The sequence below is a fragment of the Trichoderma evansii genome, assembly GCF_050947405.1.
Source record: "Trichoderma evansii strain SZMC 28006 chromosome Unknown GGI43scaffold_14, whole genome shotgun sequence".
Lineage (NCBI taxonomy): Eukaryota > Fungi > Ascomycota > Sordariomycetes > Hypocreales > Hypocreaceae > Trichoderma > Trichoderma evansii.
Window position 1 is genome coordinate 612,776 of NW_028145192.1, and position 23,918 is coordinate 636,693.

The following is a 23,918-nucleotide window of genomic DNA, read 5'->3' on the forward strand; positions in this document are numbered from 1 at the left end:
CCCAGCGCACGATGTCGTCACCGGGAAAGGGTCTGGGTAGCGATGTCGAGTGTGTGTGCGTCTGTCCCCTGAAGCGCTGGCTGCGGAGATGGAGAAGATGGGGGCTGCGTCGTGCGTGCGTGATGACGATGGAAGTCCCTGGAAAACGAGGGGATTGTCTGTATCGCTGGATGGGGATGTCGTTTATAGACAGCTCGGTGCCTCTGGTTCTCTGCGCGTTGTAGCTGTTTGATGTTGGAAGCCTTCACAGACAGACCAACCTTGCCAGCCTTGTCCTGCCTCGACGGAGAATTTTGAGGACTGCCTGTCTTGCGTGTAAAAAGAGCTCTATTTTGGTGTACAGTGTTGCGCTTGTGCTGCGAAGAAGCCCTCAATCAAAGCATTGACATTTGAAATTCCCTGGATCCGAATCCGAAATCTCGATCGATCGCCTGAGACCGGCGCGGGTTATAAGTACTAGACCTCGGAAGGTCCTTTCCTCTTAGTTTTGGACAGTGCCCGCCTTACGAAAACACTCCATTCTTTTTTTACGTTTCTGCAAAGACAGAAAACTTCTTTCTTTATTCTCACTTTATCGATTCCTATGCTACGTTGGATCGCGACGGCTTAATTGCTCTGTCAGTGACATTCAACGACTTTTGACATTTGCTAGCAGTATTGTGGGCAATCCTCTTTTGCGGACACACTTTATCACAGATACGTAAGTTGGAAAACCAGCAAAGAGCGCATACACAAAAAGAGAGACAAGGCGAATTGAAACACCCAAAGAGCCATTTCTTGAACCTGATTCCTACTTGGGCTCCAATTCAAGACAATTGGCTTCAATTCGCTGCCAGTACCTCGATTTACCCCGCGCACCGCGCCTTGCTACAAGTACATCTGCCGGAAGACTGGCTACCTTACACGTGCGCCCAGCTAACGCGGTGTTATTTAGGCGCCCGCCGTCGCCGCCGTTTTCCCTGTCGAAGTGTCCTTCTCGTGGCTACAGAACCTTCACCCCGCCTTTGTTGTCTGCTGGACGATCCGAGATCCGCAGCGCGAAAAGAAACGAGCGACGAAGACATACAAGAAGGAGAAGACGCAGTAATACTTTTTTTCTTCTTTGCACAAGAAAAAAAACTCTACAAATTTTACCACTGAATTTTGTATTCGAAGACAATTTGCAGTGGCTGGACAATTCGCCGTCGACCGTCGACTCAAATCCCTACGACGCCCGAGATCGAGATTTAGCAGCTGATACCAGACGCCCAGCCGCTGTTGAACCCCCGCCTTATTAGCAGCGAGTGGAACTCCTGAGTTCCTGCGGATTACCACCTTTTTACCTCCAGGCTTCTTCCAACCGAGCCGACTGAAGCATCAGCACAACATCAACCTTGTTTTTTTTTTTTTTTTTTTTTGGAGAGAGGGGTCTAGTTTCCAGCACTTTCGAGATCCCGCTCTTTTCGCCCTTTTCCGACAACTTTTCACCGTTTGTCCCGCCCATCGCGCCTTAATATCGAATCTTCGTATCCTCGCTCTTTTGGGCCTCTTTTTTTCTCATCACCCGTTGTATTTCCCCGCGATCCCAACGATCCGTCACAATGGCCGAGTTTGTGCGTGCGCAGATCTTTGGCACCACGTTTGAGATCACCTCAAGGTAGGCGGGCAGCTGGAATCAACGGCGACGTAAAACAGCAAAGGGCCTTTGAAGCTGATCCAATTCATGTAGATACTCAGACCTCCAGCCCGTGGGCATGGGAGCGTTTGGTCTTGTCTGGTGAGTTTTCTTTTTACCCATGGGCTTTTCGCTCTCTTTGCCTGCTAGAAGATGCATCCATGCTAATTTGCGACTCCCCCTCCCCCGCCAAATAGCTCTGCGCGAGACCAGCTCACCAACCAAAATGTTGCCGTCAAGAAGATTATGAAGCCCTTCAGCACACCTGTGCTTGCTAAGCGGACGTATCGAGAACTGAAGCTGCTCAAGCATCTCCGACACGAAAATGTATGCGCTTTTCTGATAATCTTTCTTTCCCGCTCGCCCATTGCGTCAGCTCAGTCTAGAGTGATGCTTACGGCGCCCGGCTTCTTACATTTCTGGGTATCTTGATACTAACGACCATTGCTACCCACTTAGGTTATCTCTCTCAGCGACATCTTCATTTCTCCCCTTGAGGATATGTACGTTCCTTTAATTCTCGAGTTTTCTTGCCTCTTTCGCTTTTACAATGCTAATATCGCTCTCTGCAGCTACTTCGTCACAGAGCTTCTCGGAACCGATTTGCACCGATTATTAACATCACGGCCGCTCGAGAAACAATTCATCCAATACTTCCTCTATCAGATTATGGTATGCAGTGACATATGCTGGCATTTGCATGCCAGCATGCGAGCTTCCTGCACCGCAACGGCAGCTAACACACATTTCTATATAGCGAGGCCTGAAATATGTCCACTCCGCTGGTGTCGTCCATCGTGATCTCAAGCCCAGCAACATCCTCGTCAACGAAAACTGCGATCTTAAGATTTGTGACTTTGGTTTGGCCCGAATTCAGGACCCGCAGATGACGGGTTACGTATCAACACGATACTACCGTGCTCCCGAAATCATGCTCACATGGCAGAAGTACGATGTCGAGGTCGATATCTGGAGCGCCGGGTGCATCTTTGCTGAGATGCTGGAGGGCAAGCCTCTGTTCCCGGGCAAGGACCACGTGAACCAGTTCTCCATCATTACTGAGCTGCTTGGCACACCTCCGGACGATGTCATCAACACTATTGCTAGCGAGAATGTGAGTTTTTCTGATTGCTGCGTTGATATTGGCGGCCCAAACTAATATTGCGTTAGACGTTGCGTTTCGTCAAGTCGCTGCCAAAGCGTGAGCGACAGCCTCTTCGAAATAAGTTTAAGAATGCAGATGATTCAGGTATGAGATCGATCAATCTTCTAGCTATCATGCTATTGAGAAACTCTTTCTAACGAAGATATAGCCATTGATCTCTTGGAGCGAATGCTCGTTTTCGACCCTAAGAAGCGAATAACCGCTACTCAAGCTCTGTCTCACGATTACCTTGCGCCATACCACGACCCCACTGATGAGCCTGTTGCTGAGGAGAAGTTTGACTGGAGTTTCAATGATGCTGATCTTCCTGTTGATACTTGGAAAATTATGATGTACGTTGCCACTGCGCTGTGCCATTCTGTCGTCATATCTTGTAATCTAACACATCTCGCAGGTACTCTGAAATTCTTGACTACCACAACGTTGAGGGCGTTCCCCAAATGGAGGACCAATTCCCTCCGCAATAGATGGAGAGAGGAGAGGCGCAGAATTCGGAATAAAGGGCGGTATAAAACATTTGAGCTGCTGCAAAGAAGACGGACATACGAAACGCGCGCGCACGCACGAGTAGACAGACGCTTGCATGATTCACACAAGGGGCCAGCGCACCCTGTTGTTCCGTGGCAGTTGCCTTTTTTCTTGCAGTTTTCCGGCGTTGAGAGGGAAGATTTAGGATGGAAAGGGGGAGGGGAACATAGGGAGGGTTTAAATATGTGTAAAGACTTGCGATTGTGTGCAGCGACGATAAAATATACGAAGAAACGGATTTTCCTTTCGTTAACGACGTGCACTTTTGAATAAGATGCCTCGTTGTGGGATGTGAATTGCAGAGCATTGAGTTACCATCAAGGGTGTCATGAAGGGGGCTTTGACGATATAACGATGATTCAATATCACTCGGACATAACAAGTAAATCTTAAAAACTCGTAGAATACCATATCAAGATCCAACTCTTGAGGCAGCAGTATATCGTAGCTCAAAGATACGTCACTCATAGCTTCATCTCATGAAAAATATGCATACATCATAGTTGTATATATATGGTGCAAATTAAGAGCCAGGTATGGCCCTTTATTACACTGGCTTATGTGTTTTAGATCTGTATTATTGCATTTATAAATAAATCTATATATATGGTGCAAAATACGAAACATGCTACTTCTCTTCAAATTGAAATAATACATGCTACTTTGGCTTGGCTAAATGAAAAAAAAAAAAAAAAAAAATTATACATCTTAGCATTTCATACCATACCGTACGTCTATCTAAACGAAAAAAATTTATACACCTTAGTATTCCACACCATACCGTACTTCTATCTAAACGTTCTATGTGCTTGTGTCGCATGTTTGAGCCCTCAGATTAGTGTTTCAATATAATATCGTTATATTATTTGGACCCAAATCCGCGACAGCTACGCCAGCTCCCTAGCTAAGATATACTATGTGGGCTTGTTCTTGCTCTTTTCTGCCAACTCAAGTCCATCTTATACGCGGATTCGACTAGGCTTGACAGCATTGAATCGCACATGCTCCCACCGCAACACCGACCCAGAACATGATAGGCCGGCATAATTTTCATGGCTATTTTCGGAAAGATTCCATCATAGATGCTGTTTGGGGGTGTTCTGGGCTGATAAGCGAGGAACTGGGAATATGATAGGATAGCCTGATGATCACGATTTATTTCGGAAGGATTCATGCACGCACGATACTGCTGGATACTGACAGGGTAGTTTATGCCATTAATCGAGAAATTTGGAATATGATAGGACAGCAGCGACTACCATGCTTATTTTCGGAAAGATTTCATCGAAGATGTAATGTGCACTGCCCGGGGGGGGGGGGGGGGTTGAGCCGCAAAGTGAGCCGCAAAGTGAGGGAAGAGAGTTCGCTACATGTAACTTCACTGATCAAGCTGCTTTAAAGATGCAGAAAAGGCCAAGGAATAAGAATAATGATAAGAAAAGATGAAAACGAAAAATCAATTTTTCATTGCGTAACCACGGTCGCCTTAAATGGGAGCATAGAGGGCTGTGCTTCCTGGCTATGATTTCTAGCTATCCGAATTTATTCCCATGGACAGCGAAGAAGGTGATGTGCAAGAAAGCCCCGAATATATTAATCCAGCTCAGCCCCAGGATATAGACCAGTGCCTAGCGAGCCAGGGAAATATAGCAGCAGCATTCACTTCATTAATATATCCCTCGCACTAATGGATCGCATTCAGGAATGCCATCTACATACACTAGCTCTCGCTGGTATTCTCCCTCAACTTTGATGTGCAGTCCCATGAAGTGCTACCTCTGAAAATCAAGCTATTGTGTAGAAACATCTTTAGAATCTATTTAGACAGTACTCTGAAGATTTTTTGGACTTGGAAATCGATTCATGATTGCGAGTTCTGGCCTGTACTCGCACATTGTCTGCATTTTTTGTCTACTAATGTATCGGCAACGATCGCGAGGCTTTTCTTCAAGACATGCATGCATGCATCATCTGAGCTCCATCCTTCATAAATCTTCTCTCTCTTATAGGCGCGCTGCTTGATTCAGTCGGCACAGCCCCCGGTCTGCCTAATTGGCCTGAGGGGGGTAAGTGACAGGGGTTTTTGGACTTTCCCACCGAGGCGGCTAAAGGTAGCGGTATGAGTGGTCGAGATCAGACAATGTGACATCGATACTATATTGTGGAAGGCGAATCTGTATATACTCACTTCACACAGCATCGTTGGTTCCTACGAGGCGAAGTATTCTAGTTACACCGGGCCAGCCCCCGAGGCAGTGCAGTAGCGGGTATGCCTCCCTCAAACAAGCCAGCCCCATAGGATGAGGATGAGACCAATCCTAGATATACACATTGCATGCCGGCTTCTCCATTCATCTGCTCCTCGGATGCGGAATACTTTTGGCAAATGCTAAATGCAAGACATTTGACAGGTCAATCAGTTTTCACATTCAACAAGACGGCATTGCTGTTGCCTGATGCTACCGAGTCGGTGTTACTGCCATTACCATAAGAAAAACGTATGCGCCTTTTTACTCCCTCGCAGGACTTTTCTTCCTCCTCCCAAAAATCTCGAGTGCGGTTGATCAATTGTAAACTTCTCTATATTCCTGGTAGATCATGGCTTCAACATCATCTCAAGCCTGCTCTTGCCGCCCTCTATATACTACCACATGGAAGAAAACTTCAGGTTCGCCTCACTGCCTTGTCCTTTACACCGCCACATACTTTTTACACCTTTACTCTTTGTACCAAGAATTATAAGCCTCTGAGAAAGGACTGGAAGTGGAAAAAAGTGACTGACTAACAACAGGCGCTTTAGGCAAAGAGCTTGAAGTGTGGCTCTCCGCAGAGGCCATAAAGAATAGCGAATCGCACATAAAGAATAGCGAATCGCAAATATTTGCTAAAGCTGATGTTGCCATCATGTCAGTTTTTATTCCTCAAACGACTCTATCTTATTGGTATATTCTGTATATCTGACAATGACGTCTTCTTGAACAGTTATGCCGAAGGAGATGCTGTACGCGAATGCCAGGCTTGCAAGAAGGCCTTTGACAAAAAGTTTCGGATACCACCGATATGGTGGACTACGCTGTCAAGGCGGTCTAACGGCTATTTTGGGTACGAAAATGTGCTTGATGCAAGTGGAACGATTCGGACAGGTACCAGTAAGTGAAGGATTACTATCACCACGTCCCCCTGCATATCACTGCTCACTGTTCACAATTTATGAATTATGAATTCTGTGTGCTGATGAAAGACCAGTCTCCTGGGTTCGGTTCCTCATGAAACGCGTCAACAGCACAAATTCGGGTCATAATAAAGATGATATCCATTACTCGTGGGTCAAGCTGAATGCTTTCGTACGATGGTATGCCCTTGAACGTCGTACTGAGATTGTCCTATTCGATCATCCCGAGTTTGCACAGAAGATTGGAGACTCTATTATTACCCAAATCAAATCCCGTGAGTTTAATGACCCGTTTTGGGTATATCCTATTATGACCGGAGAGGTTGCCGCTCTCCATGATGAATGTGTATGGGGATCCCGAACTCTTATTAGGAACTATGAAAAAAACCGATCTCAATATCGTGACCCATTTGACTATCTCCACGAGGTCTCACGCCATACTCTTCACATCAACGAGACTCTTCATGTCGCCGAATCTATCCTCGACAGCATGCAAAAGTATCACGATCACTTCATCTCTACAGAGCTCAGCAGTAAAACGAAGGAGCATTCGGACCCTTTCTCCCAGAATATCCGAAATCGTCTTGGCCACTTTCAGACCACGCTCACCCATCTTCGGCATCGCGCTGAGTCTAATCATGAGCGTGTCAAAGCTGAGATATCTCTCTCATTCAATAAATCTGCTCAGGTGGAATCCTCGGCTACGAGATCCATTTCTTTAATCGGTCTACTTTTCCTACCGGCTGCCTTTGTTGCTTCCCTTTTTAGTACTTCTTTCTTCAATTTTGATGCTCCAACGGGAATTTGGGGACTTTCTGATAAATTTTGGATATACTGGGCTGTTACAATACCCGTGACGGCAATCACAATTTTCTTATGGTTTGTTGGGCCTAGGATCTGGAACAGGGTGGGGAATATATCATTCCAAATTCGAGAACTCGGATTGTTGAATAAAGAAGAAAGGAAAAAGAGGGAAGAGGAAAAGAAGGAAGAAAAAAGAAGAAAAGAAAAAGAAATCATACAAGAACGGAAAATAATGAAGATGGTATAGGGAATGTTAATGTAATATATAGACTACAGCCAAATTTGCTGGTTATTATACCCTAAATTTACAGTTTAAAGAATAACATTCAAGGCCAGCAATATAGTAAAGGAATATTATAGAAGCATGAAGTAAAGAGATCCTCCGTTGAATGTGTCCCTGTATTTTCTTTTTTAAAAAAGATTACCGCACTGGTTTAATGGGGAGGTGGTTATTGTGATTTTCACTCTCATCACTGCATTTATTGTTAAAGTAGCCGTCATGAGAAGAATATGTTTGTATTTCACAAATTAAGAGGTTAGAGTGTAAGTTTTTTTTCGAAAATAGGCGTGCGAAAAGATACATTTCGTGAAAACGACAAGGTAATTTACCAATAGATGATACATGACCTCTATCTCATATATGAGCGCTGTCTATTATTATTTCGTAAAGTTAAACTTAATGTATTTGGATCCCATTCCCACTGTAGACATAACTGGGGACGATTTAGAGTTACATATCACACATCTTCTGGCACTAATATATTCGGCAATACATGAAGCTACGGAGTTGGAAATATTAGCTGAGACGGCGGTATATAAAGGTTCTGAATCGAAGTTACCTGAAGTTAGATTACTCGGTAGATTTAAATAAAGCTGCATAAAACAGTGGCACTTGGTAAATCCACTTTTCATATCAGACGTACGCTTGTTCAAATCTGATGTGAGCGGCCTTTCTACATTATTAGAACAGCAGTCGTCTATACGTGTAAAACGTATGTATTTGTCTAGCTGACACTCAGTAGTATGATCTCATTAAACGTAACTTTACAATTTTCACAATACTGTACTTTAATAACCTGTCATCTCAGGTTGAAATGACGCTAAGACTGAGTGAATATATGCGTCATGATTCGTAGTTTTTTCCTGTGCTCAGATGGCTCAGCTGCCCCAAGCTAGTGTTAGAGCCATGCCATGGACGGCGTGTAGTTGCGCCCTGAAAACAGCGAAGCGTGCAAAGGTTTTGCCTTTGAAGTGACCAAAGTGCTTTAATTAACGCACACTGCCAGGTTGCACGACTCGTCGTGAAATTGCCAACCATGTAGTGTATTTTGGATAGAACACTTTGTGTGGAACATTGGGATTCAGGTCAGACTTAGACCCATGGTGAAGCTTAGGTCAAATCCTCGTGGCGTATTGAGGCTGACTTGCCCAGACGACCCTTTACAGTAAGGGCGGGCTCTTAAATAGCATCTGACATGTACGTGGCGTTGATGCTCATCTCATGGCCGCGGGAAGAGGCTATTAGTGCGAAGAGCTGATGGCAAAATGCCTACGCTAAAGAGCTCGCCGCTTCAGTTTCGGCGAGCTAGCTGACAGCCACGTATCGTGCTGATTTAAAAAAAAAAGTTGTCTGGAAATTCGTGGATCCAGTCATATGGACTTGGAATCAAACCAATAGAAGATGTCGTAAATGCTTGGGTATGTTGATAGATCAGCTCACAATAAGGGGAGGTGGTCACTACAATCGTCACGCGGAGAGAGCGAGGCGGCATGTAAGCAATCCCTTACATGCTATACTTGTCCAATCCGCCAAGAAATGGAGCACAGCGCCGTGGAGCAGTCTCTCCCTCCACTTTGTCTACTAGAAAAAGATTCACCGGGCTATTAAGCGGTAAGGCCCGACATCGACAGCGCATTGACGGCGGCGGTAGAAACTACTATCAAGGGTCCTGCAGGTGTAGCCCACGTGTTGTGTGACCTGTGCCCTGAGTAAAGGTCGCTTATTAAAATCAGTGTTGCACCTGTAGGAAGCATATGGCCCTATTCGTAAGCACTGCATGCAAAATTATTATTTCACCATCTGCCCTGCATTTGTAAAGAAGGCGAAAGGCAATAGTATGAGTGATGTTTAAGTGTAGTCTTAATTTATAGAGCCTCTGTCGTCGTGATGACATAAGAGATTAGATTAGGTAGCATTAGATACGGATATCAGGAAGTGCCGTGTTAGCGGTGGTGCACAGAAGGAGAAGACGGTAATACCTGCCTCGCTTGTTTGAGCTGTTACGAGACCCAAGATGGCTTTTTCCTCCCGAGACTGAATCTTGATTTAAATATTTCTCATTAATTTCTCATCTGTCTTTCTCTTCATCTCCTATTCTCAAGTTCATCCACGATGCAATCAACCCAGTAGCTCGCAACAAGCGGTTTATGGGCAGCATTGACGAAACCGGGCAACTCTTAATTTCCAGAACCTTGGCAAACTCAAAAATTCACCGAGCAATATCGCGTACCAAGCCACCAAGCCCAGATTGGCTTCGGTGCCGCTGCCGAAAATATCTACCAATCTGATACCCCTTGTGCCGTTCTCCGTGCTCAGTCGTCGTCATCTAGATATCATCTACGCAACATGCGAGCCGATTCCTATTTCTTTTACTTCTTCTCCGAAATTTGCCAGCACTAATGGCAGTTTAGATGGCCCCATCGTGTAAATGATCCGCGGCAGCATCGGCAACGGGGTCCAAATCGAGACAATCCTGAGCTAACTGAGCCCCCCACCGTTCTTTGGGTCAATGAGTAGTATAGTATTGCTCTTGACGAAGACTTTGGTGCTGCTCCATATTGTTTGAAACAATGGATTGCCGATTAGGAATATTCTGAAGTTTCTGCTTCTGCCCGAAATCCCCGATTCGCCACCTCCCTTACCAGCTATAGCTTCTGTATCACACGATATGCGTCTGGCTCTCTGCGGATCTTCATAACGCGGGTTAGTGAATAAGGTTTGCTCTGTGAGACAGTGATCATCAGGTACTCCGTGTCCATCGCACGATGCTTGTGGGCCAAAGGGTTCGGATCTTCTCCATTGATTACGATTGTATCATTGGCAGTAGGTCATCTTGCTGCAAGGGGCAGTGAAACGACTGCCAAGACAGGATATGCCAATCTAGCGTTCAAGCTGCTTTGACCAACTAGTCAGGCAATCTCGCTTTGATAGCTAGACCAAGGCGGAGCAAGCTCTACAAAAAAAAAAAAACATATGTTCCAAAAATATGATATTTGAATAACACTGCTAGCTGAGAGAATAGGAATAAAAGAAGACCCGAGGTCGATTTGGCGGAATCCCGGCATCGTCTTTTCCCCGTGAGACGACTAGAAGTTCAGCAATTAAAGGGGTTAATGGGGTTAATGGTGTTTGTTCACCGCGTCTCCACCGTGGGAAGAAGTCGCACGCAGGCGACGGTTAGACGCCACAGCCACGAGCCGCGCAGCAAGAGTAAGTAAATCACGCTTTAGCACGCACTGTCTTTAAGCTACGGAGAATGGTGCTCGTACGAGCCGAAGTTGGAAAACTGGAGGGCTCGTATTCACTGTCGGCGTGTCAGGGATAATGACGTTTGGCCAAAAAAAGGGGCCACAGAGACACGCTGGGCTAAATTGGGCTTGAGCTAGATTGACAACGGCAGCAGCGGCAGTAGCGATGCGAATACTACTCGATGAGGACTGTATGAATGAAATCAATGAGCCGCTCCTGGCCTGGCACCACGATCTCGAAGATGTCCTGTTTAAGCGAAGAGGATCCATGAACCATGAGAAAAGAGGGGTGGAAGAAGGGCCAAGCATTCACCGCTTGCTGCAGACTCGAGGACATGTCACTATTGATACAGAAGAGGCAAGGGTTGTCACGCTGCAGCGGTTCACCGACGAACTGTTCCTGCAGAGACAGCGCATGTTTGATTGCAATATTGAACAATTTACGTACACGAATGAGCATCGTGGTTGATAAGATGGTCCGACAAGATGCTGATTCGCCGAGTGCGTTGCACGGGGAATATCTCGTGCGGACATCTTCAAGGATATCTGGTACAGTAGCTCGGCGAGCAGCTGTTACCAGAGCATCGCTCGGCTCTTTTTTCTTCTTCCTCTTTTGTGCAACGCAGTCCGAGCCCCAAGGATCGCGAATGATATCCATGACTACTAATACTATTTGCTGGCACTAATCATGAGGCTAAGAATAGAGACGTGAAGACAAAGATTTGTGAGCAAATAAGCTTTACTTTTCTCGACCTCATTAAGCAAAATCTCACATGTTCAATCTCACTTGCAGCAAAAACATGGCCCTGGCTGGGAAGCGAAACCGCCTTGCGGTTCCATTTTGATTGATGCATAAGCTAGCGGGAAATAGCAAGAGTCCAGGTATCTGCACATAGTGTGCACCGCCAGATGGTACCTCCGAAGCTCTCGGAGTGCCGTTCCTTGGAGTGTGATCTTGCCGAAGACCAACGGCTCTCCATTCGCTGGCACGAAGCCCCTGGAAAGTCCCCTTAGCGGCGTTCTTTTTGGCGCTCTCTCCGCTGGTGCTTTAGCGGCCTTTAGCGGGTGCGCCACCGCACGGTCACTGGGCTCCCTGGTCTTGGCACCGCCTCCACTGGGGTCAGCACTGTGCTTATAGCGTTCAGCCTTACTTGATATTCAGACGGAATACAGAGAAGCCTCAGCGCGGCTTCTCCTAGGGAGGGGACCCCCCTGTACCTGAACCTGCACGGAGTACTTGCTTGGAGTTTGAATTTATATATTAGCACCGCGATCTCCCACCTGCGTCCATCTCGGCATTGATTCACCTGCGTCGCTCGTTTGTTCCTGGCATTTGTTGCTCTCGCTGACGATTACTTGCATTTGCTCGCGTGATCAGATACCGCTACCGGCCACAATCGACGAGTTACTGCTCCAGCTTAGTGCTACTTATTCGTTGCTGCCCCCGCCCTATACATACGACGACATATCTAGGAAACCGACCAAACGAAGAGAAACTTTTATCGACAAGAAAAAGAGATAGAAAAAGGAGAGAATCAAAGGAGGAGACAAAGTTGATATCGTATCGAAATCCAGAGGAGCTGTTTCTTGCCAGGCAAGCCATGGGAAGCGGCCCTACTGTACCTGAACCATACACCACAGAAACCACACGACATCAACACCACCAAAATGCAGCGAGCAGTTAGCAGCCGAGACGTGCGCTTTGCCGCGGATGACGACAGTGATTATGAGTATGAGCGCACCAGCTTCACATACCGGCCGCTCTCCAGATTGCCTACACCGCCTCCGACCTTGAACAAGCCGTCATTCGTGGACCAATCGCTCGAAGACGATGACACGCTGAACCCACGATATCGAGGTGAGTTTTTAGCTGCCCACCCAGCGCGCGTGTCTGCGAAATACCGTGCAGCGTAGACCGCTTGCATGTGCTTACACGGGACACGGATCGCGGAATACGGAGTAATACCGCTGCAACCCTTGGGACTTGCATTTGCCGCTTTGGATATAGGCGAATTACATGGCTAACAGTTTGGGTTACAGGTCCCGCCATCCATCTCGTGAATCTGATTCCCGCATCGGCCTCGCTGGCGAACGCTTCGGTGCCCTTCGTCCAGGCCATGCTATCGCGGGCCGACCTCTCCATAGAGGTGCTGGCGCTGGCGGTTTGCATTCTCGACAGCCTCGACACTAAATTTGCGCGAACATGGCGGCTCTCATGCCCGCTCTCGTGTCCTATGCGCTCTGACGATCACAATATGGACTCACTAACCGCGGCATCACCGGCCCTGGTTAAGCGGCACTCTCTTCCCTCAACGCCGCGAGACGTTCCCCGCCAACAGCTTCACATCGACTCCGTGCGTCCCGAAATTATCATCTTGGCTGCCCTTATTATTGCGGCCAAGTTCACGCAGGATTCACAGCAGCCACCACACTTCTATCGCGTTGCGTGGGGCCGCGGGCTATGGTCAAACGAGCAGCTCAACGTTACGGAGATGCGTATTATGGAGAGCCTGGACTACCGCATCTTGCCGCTGTGCGACGATGACTGCCTCACCGACGCCATGGTGGACATGCAACTCGCTGCAGAGCTAGAAGAGTCGGGATCGCGATGGAACACGGCTCGCGAACCCACGCCTCCAGATAGCGCAGCAGGCAGCGAGTGCGACTTTGTGCCGAGCCACTGCCGCTCCAAGACGCTTGGTGTGGCCATGCTGGACGGGTTTCGATGATGTGGGGACAGCAAAAGAAAGTCGATGCTGCGGCTGATAATCCCTCAATTCAGAGGGGTGTTTTTTCACTTTTGGTATTCTTGACGAGTCATTGACAAAGCGATGGGCATTTTATTCTTTTTTTTTAATACCTGGCTTTCTATTTTTAATACGCTTAACATGTTGAGCACACGAGCATATTTATTAAGGCGTTTGGGAGATCGCAAAGCGAGGAGCAATGGTCGGCCAGATACTGGCTACTTGGGCTAAGGAGTCTTTGTTTTTTGGATCATTCTAATTTTGTTCTCACCCTTGGCCATTTGATTGGTAAAGGGGAAGCATTTGATGAGCTGCATATGTGTCTTATCTTCTTTTTTGGGCACGTTTATGGGCGAAGCACCCATGGGAACCATTACTTGGAGGTGTTTTTGAGTTGGATATTGCTATTTGGATGGGACAATTGTGTCTTTTTATACCACTTCATCATCTGTTTAGTAGCTACATACCTATCTACATACCGAGCATAGTAGAGTTAATCATTTAGTGCCGCCTGTTTGAACAGGCGGATATGATATCCCGTACGATTGTTTATTTCCACCATATTTTGCGCCTTTAACCCCTGTGGCTGTATTTCATATGACTATTCTTTCGTCTCACCAAGTGCTGGATATTAGTACATTCATTCTATTTCAGAATATCTTTGTATTTTCTAATGACACATGTATATATCACTCATTATTGCATGTACTAGCAGGCATAACCCCCTTTTTATTAAGAAAGAAACTCACAATCATATCAAATCAAGGACTCAGCCTCTCCAGTCGCCATCTTCCCTCTTCGCCATTCTTGCCCTCCTCCCACTCGTACACGAAGCGATCGTGCAGCCTGCTCTCTCGGCCCTGCCAGAACTCAACCCGCTGAGGCACAAGGCGAAGACCGCCCCAGAAGTCGGGCACGGGGATCTTGTCCTGATCTTTGAAGCGGTCCTCGACGTCCTTGACCCAGCCCTCCAGCTCGGCTCTTCCGTCGTCGTCTTCCTCGCCGTCTGACGTTACTGCTGATTCAGCCTCATTCGTATTTTCGAGGCCGTTTACCTTCTTCGACTTTGGCGTCAGCACCATCGACTGCTTGCTCGCCCACGCACCGATCCGGCTGCCCCTCACGCGGGTGTCAAAGTACGTCTGGCTCTCCTCGCGCGAGTTTGTCTCGGTGATGCCCTCGACGCGGACCTGGCGCTGCAGCGGGGGCCAGTAGAAGACGAGGCTGGCGTGCGGGTTGGTCTGCAGGTCGTGGGCCTTGCGCGAGGTGCCGAGGTTGGTGTACATGACGAAGCCGTGGGAGTCGAGCTCCTTGAGGTAGACGACGCGCGAGGAGACGCGGCCGGAGGGAAGGCTGGCGGTGGACAGGGTGCATGCCTCGGGCTGGGAGATTGAGGGCGTGCGCTGGGCGAGGGAGAACCAGGTGTGGAATTGGGGGATGGGGGATGTTGGGTTGAGGTCGCGGAGGTGGAGCTGGGAGAGGGTGAATTGGGGGGCTTGGCCGTGGGGGTTGTGGCCTGCTGGGGCGACTGTTTTTGTTTTGGTCATGTTAGCTGATTGATAAATCTATATGGTATAAGAAGATGAGGGTGAAGATGAGAGTGAAGGTGAGTTGGTGATGGTGGTGGTGGTGTGGAGTGAGTCATGCCATCATCATGCATGAGATATATAAGAATAGTTGGTGTTGAGATGAGCAGCATGAGAGCGCGGGAGAGTGAGACAAAGAGACCACATACAAATCAGCTTCTCCTCCTCAGTCGTCGCAACCAACGAAGGGCGTCGGTACAGCGCCATCTTTGCCGTCGTTGAAGTAGTCGTCGTCGAAGCAAAATATCGCAGGCGGCTCAATCGCATTCCCCCTAGTTCAGTCACACCACTTGTAATATCGTCTTCTTTTCGTCTAGCCCTTGTCTTTCTTTATAAAGCAAGCCCCCCTTCTGTTCTGTATCCAATATGAACCTGTTCTTGAGAATAAGAAAAAGGGCCTGCTAATGAGTATGTGAATAAAGAAAGCAAGCAGAGAGAGACTATTGGATAAGGCTGAGAGGGAAAAGCTTTAGTGATGCTTAGAAAAAAGAAGTGGGGGTGTAAATCGGCGAAAGGCAATGACGCCCTCCGTGGTTTGCCGTTGGAATAGACAGTGACGTGAGTTTTTGCTGTAGTTGCAAGGTAAGATGCAAAAATATGGCCATATATTGAATCTTGAAAATGCTTTATATCAGTGCATTTCATTTAACAGAATCTGCATTCATCATGCAGATGTTATAGTATTTTCTCTCTTGAATGTATGCTCTTCCGATGAATCAATGACATCTTACTTTGCCAAAAGCGGCCACTAGCACTGTGAGAGTCCGATTCTTGCAAGAAGTGCATCTCAGCGGGATCTGCACAAATAACCTGGGATCTAACCAGAAGCCAATCTCCTTGTACCGTATACTCCAAATGCCCATATTTGCCGATCGTAAAGAAAAAGTATATTATACAATGGCTGTTTTAGCTGGGGCGCGGTGCGGAACCACTTCCCACTTAGCCTCGAAAACTCCACGAAAGCGTTGGACCTTCTGATACCTCAGCTCCAAACTAGTTAGTATCTCCAAAGACGCACAGAACACACATAAAACACACACATACACATAAACATACAGATAAAACGTACGCAACGTACGTACGTAACGTATAAACGCACGTATACATACGTATACGCATAAAACTATATTGGGTATCATAGTACGGGGTATCTTATACGCCTGCGGGCTAATGAATGCCACACACAGAACGCTCTCTGAAAAACACCAAATAACGCCAAACCCTTCCGAAAATAGGCAGACGATGCCATAAATACGGGTTTAATACCTAGGACGTAGTCTAATATGTGTAACGCCCGTGAAAAAAACAAATAACCTTCTACATCGTACCCCTTTTTGTTTCCATTTCATCCGTCCCAAAACAAACCGAAATAACATAAAAAAAGTTCTACTCCGTACAGTCCTCATCCGGAAATCGCGCCACCACATCTGACAAAGAAATAGCCTCTCTACGAGCTAGCCATAACAAGTGCCAGGAGCGCCATCCTGCAGTAAAGACCATACCGCATCTATAACACAAAGTTAGCAAATTCAATCCCCTTTCATTTGAGGAAAGGGATTCCTTACCTGTCTGAAGTACGCCGCCCTCTGGTCAAAGTCCACCTCCTCAGCCACCTCTTCGTTCCTTGGAAGAGGGTGCAGCACCACCATGGAGCTCTTGGCGTTCTTCAGCGTAGCATTGTCCACGCGGTACGAGTCCTTGACCTTCTCATAGGCCTCCACGCTCTCAAAGCGTTCCTTCTGCACGCGTGTGCAGTACAGCACATCGCTGCGAGCAAGAATCTCGGGTGTCAGAGTCTCAGACTCAATCAATAGCTGTCCAGAGGCAATCAGCTGCTCCTTCACCTTGGCGGGGAGAGAGAGAGCCTTAGGAGACACAAGCTGAACCTTGACCTGGTAGTGCTGGAGCAGGTACACCAGCGAGTGTACAGGTCGGCCATAAAGGAGATCACCCAAGAAAGTAATTGTCAGGCCCTTCACAGTACCCAGCTCCTCACGGATGGTAAAGAGGTCGAGGAAGGCCTGGGTTGGGTGCTCCTTGCTGCCGTTTCCGCCGTTGACCACGGGGACAGGGCAGTACTTATTGGCAATGTCCACCGAAGACTCCTCAGGGTGGCGCAGGACAACGGCATCTCCGTAGCAGGCCAAGGTTCGCAGAGTATCCTGCAGCGTCTCACCCTTCTGGACAGACGAGCTGGAGGTTGAAATCGCAATGGTACGTCCTCCAAGTCTCTGCATGGCAGCGTCGAATGAAGCTGAAGTTCGGGTGGAAGGCTCATAGAACAGTGTGCAGAGAACGCGGCCGCGGAGGGTGTTCAAAACACCCTCGCGTTGAACGCCGAGTCGCATCTCTTGAGCCACAGTGAACAGCAAGTGCAGATCAGATCGAGTGTACTGCTTCACGGACAGAACGTGGGCGTTCTTGAACGAGTTGGGCTGTGACAGGAGCTGCTGAAGAGAGTTGGCTGCCGGCTGGGGAGACAGAGACAGGCCGAGCTCATCCACAGCGCTTCCAAGTCTAGCAGGAGAGCCGAGGCCCTCAACATTGCGGAATCGAGCGGCAATCTTGGGACTGCTAAAGCCAGCCAGCTGTCTGGGCTTGGGGCTCTCAGTAACTTGAGTAATCAGACCCATGGCAGGCTTCAAAGCAGGAGAAGTCGGGGTCTCGCGAGAAATGCTGTGCGAAGACATATCCTTGCCCTTTGCAGGCACTGCCAAGAGTTCGCCATCCAAGCAGACGGTGGTATCCTGGAAGGTAACTCTGCGAACGGATCCGCGCATAAGACGACCTTCAAATGGCGACCAGACATTGCTAGGCTGGACTGGGTAGGCGCGGTCGATCTCGACTTCAATGTTGGTGCCAACCTGGTCATGAAGTTCAAAGATCTCCATGGGGTTCTGGTAAAGCTTCTGCTTAAGATCGTCAACCGTCAGCTTGCCCTCAGTAACAGAGGTGAGCAGGAGCGGAAGAGCATCTGCAATGCCACTTGAAGTGTCGGCCTTCTTTCCGAGAGACTCGGCAAGCTGATAAGGCAGGCTTCCAACGGAGAAGACGTCAATGGTTGACATATTCTCCCAAAGAGCCGCCTGATCTTTGGGGGTCGGGAGAAGTCGATCCAGCTCAGGGTAGTCCTTGGTAGACAAATACAGAGAGTAGATAGAGACATCACAAGAAACGCGCAGTCCCTTGGCCTTGCTGAGCGCAATCAGACGGATGTCGTCCTTGTTTGTGACCGAAGTAACGTGAATGCGGCGGTTGTGCAGAGAAGCCAGCAGAAGGATCGAGGCGAGGTCAGTCAGTTTGGCATCGGTGACAATGACCTTGTGCGTCGGCCAAGCATCAAAGTGGGCAGTGACGGCAGCCACCTTGCTGATGTTGCCAGACAAGTGGTTGAAGGGAATGAAAAGCGAGCCGACTTCGCCAGCGAGGGAGCTGATCTGGCTGTCGTTATCCGAAGTAGCAGAAACAGACAGGTTGTAATCGCAGTAATCGCCGAGCTTGCTGTTCTGCTGGGCGGCCCTGAGAGTGATACCGTCGGTGATGGCGCCTTCCAGGCCTAGAGGCATGACACGGATCATGCTGAAGCCTGCAGAGATGGAGGCCTTGGTAACAGTCTCCATATCGTGGCTCTCTGGCGTAACAAGTCCAGGAACAAAGGCTGCAACGTTGACCAATCCAGGCAAGACAACCGTCTTGTGGCTGGTCTGGTAATCGCGCTTGCTAACATTGAGTTCGAAGCTTCGAGCAATAGCCTCGATGAGTATCTTGGCGTTCTTGACGTTGGTAACAAGGGGAATCTGGTAGTCGACGGCCATACGACGAGTCTGGTAGCCTCTGCTCACGTAGTTGGCAGGGCGGCGGTACTTGTTGTTGGAAGGCAAGTTGATGTACAGATCAATCGTGTTCTTGGAAAGATGCTGAGTGAGAGAGAACTCAGAGTCCTTGTCTTCCTCCTTGCCGAGCACTTCGAGGTACTGGACAGGAACGCCGTGCGACTGCAAAAAGTCGGCAGTACCAGCAGTAGCGAACAGCTTGTAGCCAATCTTCTGGAGCTTCTGGACTGATGGAAGCATCTCCATCTTGTCCTTGAATGAACCAATGGACAGAAGAATGTTCTTCTTGGGAATCTTGAATCCGGTAGACAAGAGAGCCTTGAGGTATGCCTCGTTCTTGTCAACACCGAAACAAGCAACCTCACCAGTGGAGGCCATCTCGACACCAAGAACAGGATCAGCGCCAGAAAGGCGAGAGAAACTGAACTGAGGAACCTTGATACCGACGCAGTCAGGGGCAATATCGGTAGGTGGGTACTCCTGGAAAGGCTGGCCCATGATTGCCTTTGTGGCCATCTCGATCAGATCAACTCCCATGACCTTGGAAACGAAGGGGAACGAACGAGAAGCTCGGACGTTACACTCGATAACCTTGATGTCGTTGTCCTTGGCAATGAACTGGATGTTGAAGGGACCAGTCACGTTCAAAGCAGCACCAATCTTGCGAGTAGCCTCTTCGATGCGTTGAATGGTGGTGCGTTCAAGATCTTGCGGGGGCAAGATGAGAGTGGCGTCACCAGAGTGGACACCAGCGTTCTCAACGTGCTCAGAGATGAAGTGGCCAACAACAACACCGTCCTTGGCAACAGCGTCCATCTCAATTTCCTTGGCGTTCTCAATATACTTGGTGATAACGACAGGGTGCTCGCGTGAGACCTCGGCAGCCTGAGCTAAGTAGCTTTCCAAGTCCTTCTCAGAATAGACTGTGTTCATGGCAGCACCAGAGAGAACGTATGAAGGTCGAACCAGCACGGGATAAGACACCTTTTGGCAGAAAGCCTGGGCCTCTTCGAAGCTGGTAAGCTCCTTCCAAGTAGGCTGGTCAACCTCGATTCGGTCCAGCATACGAGAGAACTTGTAACGGTTTTCGGCGGTATCAATCATTTCAGGAGAGGTACCAAGAACCTTGACACCAGCACGGTGGAGGGGCAGGGCAATGTTGTTGGGGGTCTGACCACCCATAGCACCAAGGACGCCGCTAGCATTCTCCAGCTGGTAAATATCCAAGATCGTCTCAAGAGTGATGTTCTCAAAGTACAGCTTGTCGGCCTCGTCGTAATCAGTGGAGACTGTCTCTGGGTTGTAGTTGACCATGATGGTCTTGTGGCCGGTGGCTCGCAGAGTGCGGATGGCACGAACAGAGCACCAATCAAACTCGACGGATGAACCAATTCGGTACACACCAGAGCCCAGAACCATGACACCGTGGTCCTCAAAGTCAACATCGTGCTCAGACGCGTTGTAGGTGAGGTACAGGTAGTTTGTGAAAGCAGGGAACTCGGCAGCAACTGTATCGATCTGCTTGACGAAGGGCTGGATGCCAGCCTCGAGTCTGAGTCGGCGAACAGCAATTTCGTTTGAGCTCCAGAACTTGGCAAGCTGTCGATCGGAGAACCCCAGACGCTTGGCCTGGAGAAGGATGCCGGGGTTCTGTGCAACGTCGGTGGTGCTGTATTGAGGCATAGCCTTGGCAAAGTCGCTCAAACCCATGAGCTTCCGGAGGAACCACTTGTCGATTCTGGTCATCTCCCAAATCTTATCGACTGAGTAACCCTGGTGCATAGCGTTGGCAATAGCAAACAGACGCTGGTCAGAGGGTGTTTGCAGCTCATCATCGATGCTCATGAGAGCCTTGGTCTCGCCAAAGCCAAGATTGTGGAAATCGATGGCTCGGATCGCCTTTTGGATAGCTTCCTCAAAAGTGCGACCGATGCTCATGACCTCACCAACACTCTTCATGGAAGAGCCAAGCTGGGTGGAAACACGAGTGAACTTCTTCAAATCCCATCTGGGCATCTTGACAACGACATAGTCGAGGGATGGCTCAAAGCAGGCGCAGGTGACCTTGGTCACCGAGTTCTTAATGTCCTTGAGAGGAATTCCAAGACCCAGCTTAGCGGCAATAAACGCCAGGGGGTAGCCGGTAGCCTTGGAAGCCAAAGCAGAGGATCGAGACAGACGAGCGTTGACTTCAATAATGCAGTACTCTCTGGAGAAGGGGTTCAGGGCATACTGGATGTTACACTCACCAACAACGCCGAGGTGTCGAATGACATTGACGGCCGTTGTTCGGAGCATGTTGTAGTCCTCGTCAGAGAGAGTCTGCGAGGGGGCAACAACAATGGAGTCACCGGTGTGGATACCGAGAGGATCAAAGTTCTCCATGTTACAAACAGTAATGCAGTTGTCCTGAGCATCTCGGACGACTTCGTACTCAATCTCTTTCCATCCCTTCATACTTCGCTCAATAAGAACCTGGGGACTGGCGGCAAAGGCTTTGTTGCAGAGATCTACCAATTCTTGCTCGTTGTTGGCGAAACCACTTCCTAGACCACCAAGAGCATAGGCAGCACGGACGATGACGGGGAAACCAATGTCCTTGACGGCGTGGAGAGCCTCATCCACGTTGTTGGCTGAAGCAGACTTGGCGCACTTCTCGCCAATGGAGTCCATGCTTCGAGCGAAGAGCTCACGATCTTCGGTTGTGATGATGGTATCGATGGGAGTACCCAGAACCTTAACACCGAGGCCCTCGAACTCGTCCTTGAGCTGGATACCGACCTGCAGGGCGGTTTGACCACCAAAGGTGACGTAAATGGCATCCGGTCGCTCGTACTGAATGACCTTGCGCACGAAGTCGGCATTGACAGGGAGGAAGTAGACCTTGTCAGCCAAGCCCTTTGAGGTCTGAATAGTGGCAATGTTGGGGTTGATGAGGACAGTGTAGATGCCTTCCTCCTTCAGCGCCTTGATAGCCTGGCTACCAGAGTAGTCGAACTCTCCGGCTTGACCAATGCTGAGACCACCACTGCCAAGAACAAGGACCTTCTTGACGGAGACACGGGGGTGAAGTCTCTCGTTCTCCTCAACGGTTCCGCCAGGGAAGGCAACAGGAGCCTGCAGCAGAGCAGGCTTCTCAGCACAGCTAGCCATGGTGTTAATGAATACATCGAAAAGATATTCGGTGTCTCGAGGGCCCGGAGTGCTCTCAGGGTGGAACTGAACACTGAAGTAAGGCTTGTCAACGTGCATGATACCCTCGTTGCTACCGTCGTTGGCGTTGATGAAGAGCTCTTTCCAGCCTGTGGGCAGAGAGGCGGCATCCACAGCGAAACCGTGGTTCTGAGAAGTGATGTGGCACTTTCCAGTGACCATGCTTGTGCAAGGAATGTTGTGACCGCGGTTACCAAACTTCATCTTGGTGGTCTTTGCGCCAGAGGCGCGGGCCATGAGCTGGTGGCCCAAGCAGATACCGAAGATGGGAATCTTGTTGGTCTCCATCACGGCAGCAATGTTCTTAGCAGTGGTCTCGAGCACAGCTGGGTCACCAGGGCCGTTGGAGATGAAGAGACCGTCGTACTCCTCGGTGACCGCCTTGGTCAGATCATAGTCCCAAGGGCAGACTACAACTTCGACACCACGCTTGAGGAAGCATCGAAGCTGGTTATACTTCATTCCGACATCAACACACAGAACACGGATTGTCCGGCCGGAAGGATGCTTGCGAGCAACGACAGACGCGGGAGGCTTATACAGCTTAGGCTCCTTGACGGATACTACGAAAGGCATGAGCATATTTCTTTTTTTGGTTTACATCTAGTAGAAAGAGGGGCATATGGGGGAACTCACCCTGTGCCACCAAGTTTTGTGTGTTTGGGTTCACCCAGTCAACTGCCTCGAAGGCATCGAGAGAGGCGAGGCTATCCGCCGTGGCGGTAGCGCTGGCAAGTCTCATCTTGCCCAGCATGCTACCCTTCTCTCGGATTCTCTTGGTCAGGGCCCTGGTGTCCACGCCATACATGGCCGGGACGCCCTGTTCCTTGAGCCATGTGCCAAGAGAAGAGGTAGCAAGGAAGTGAGAGAAATCCTCGCCGCAGTAGGAAGCGGTAACGAGACCAGCAATGTGAATCTGCGAGGACTCGAAGTGAGCAGGCAGATCACCGAGCAGCTCATCGAGCGTCTCGCGCGAAGGGACACCATAGTTTCCGACTAGGGGAAATGTGATGACAAGGATCTGGCCACGATATGAGGGGTCCGTGATAGACTCGGGATACCCCACCATACCAGTCTGGAAAACCAGCTCTCCAGCGATGCTCTTCTCAGCACCGAAGCTGAAGCCCTGGTAGATAGAGCCATCTTCGAGCTCCAGGCACACTGGTCGCTCGTTGCCGCTGTGGCTAGCTGTAGCAGGTTTCCGTAGCTGGACAGCCATTGTGTTTACGGCGTGAAATTTTCTGACTTAATACAAGTTCAGAGTACTGAAGGAATGGAATACAGCTGAAGCTTGGACTTTTCTGTCGTCTTACAAGCTCTTCAGGTTCTTCTTCCCCAGATTCAGCTACCGACACTGGTCGCGGGGTAAGATTCTGCTGATGACAATGAGTGAGTGAACTGGAAGAGGGGCGTAGGTGGCTGGAGACAACTGACAAGAAAAACTCGTTCTCAGAGCTTTTCCCGGGCAGGTCAAGAGCTACCTCGCGCTCATCTGCTGCCTCAACAACAATTAGAAGGCGTCCTTCAGAGGTATTAGGTCGAAAATAGAGAAGAAGCTGGAAGGATGCCCTCGCCGTAGTTGAGGAGGAGGGAGAAAGAAAGAGAAAAAAAAATCTCAGCGCCGGCCAGCGGACGTTCTTAACCACCAGCAACTTTTTTTTTTCTGCCAGTGCCATCATCGCCCGTGT

The 23,918-nt window shown here is 49.0% G+C and overlaps 5 protein-coding genes across 5 annotated transcripts; 3 read left to right on the forward strand and 2 right to left on the reverse strand.

Annotated features, from left to right (window-relative positions):
* The first annotated feature begins 1,459 nt into the window (after positions 1-1,459).
* On the forward strand, positions 1,460-3,606 carry GGI43DRAFT_408825 (mitogen-activated protein kinase HOG1). Its single transcript, XM_083206409.1, has 9 exons — positions 1,460-1,636; positions 1,709-1,756; positions 1,852-1,981; positions 2,114-2,157; positions 2,227-2,326; positions 2,412-2,768; positions 2,825-2,903; positions 2,968-3,151; positions 3,214-3,606. Exons 1-9 carry the CDS (start codon positions 1,581-1,583, stop codon positions 3,284-3,286), a joined length of 1,071 nt encoding a protein of 356 aa, XP_083059246.1. The 5' UTR covers positions 1,460-1,580; the 3' UTR covers positions 3,287-3,606.
* A 2,151-nt stretch (positions 3,607-5,757) lies between these two features.
* GGI43DRAFT_408833 (uncharacterized protein) lies at positions 5,758-7,717 on the forward strand. Its single transcript, XM_083206410.1, has 2 exons — positions 5,758-6,496; positions 6,594-7,717. Exons 1-2 carry the CDS (start codon positions 6,241-6,243, stop codon positions 7,568-7,570), a joined length of 1,233 nt encoding a protein of 410 aa, XP_083059247.1. The 5' UTR covers positions 5,758-6,240; the 3' UTR covers positions 7,571-7,717.
* Positions 7,718-12,014: 4,297 nt separating this feature from the next.
* On the forward strand, positions 12,015-13,748 carry GGI43DRAFT_91101 (uncharacterized protein). Its single transcript, XM_083210498.1, has 2 exons — positions 12,015-12,709; positions 12,892-13,748. The coding sequence occupies exons 1-2, from the start codon at positions 12,520-12,522 to the stop codon at positions 13,578-13,580; spliced, it is 879 nt and encodes a 292-aa protein (XP_083059248.1). The 5' UTR covers positions 12,015-12,519; the 3' UTR covers positions 13,581-13,748.
* A 435-nt stretch (positions 13,749-14,183) lies between these two features.
* On the reverse strand, positions 14,184-15,858 carry GGI43DRAFT_91081 (pyridoxamine 5'-phosphate oxidase). Its single transcript, XM_083210497.1, has 3 exons — positions 15,334-15,858; positions 14,348-15,126; positions 14,184-14,268 (listed from the first exon to the last, which is right to left on the reverse strand). Exons 1-2 carry the CDS (start codon positions 15,449-15,451, stop codon positions 14,360-14,362), a joined length of 885 nt encoding a protein of 294 aa, XP_083059249.1. The 5' UTR covers positions 15,452-15,858; the 3' UTR covers positions 14,184-14,268; positions 14,348-14,359.
* Positions 15,859-16,272: 414 nt separating this feature from the next.
* On the reverse strand, positions 16,273-23,893 carry GGI43DRAFT_408849 (bifunctional carbamoylphosphate synthetase/aspartate transcarbamylase). The gene is made up of 3 exons (XM_083206411.1): positions 22,867-23,893; positions 16,750-22,793; positions 16,273-16,691 (listed from the first exon to the last, which is right to left on the reverse strand). The coding sequence occupies exons 1-3, from the start codon at positions 23,447-23,449 to the stop codon at positions 16,632-16,634; spliced, it is 6,687 nt and encodes a 2,228-aa protein (XP_083059250.1). The 5' UTR covers positions 23,450-23,893; the 3' UTR covers positions 16,273-16,631.
* Positions 23,894-23,918: the final 25 nt, after the last annotated feature.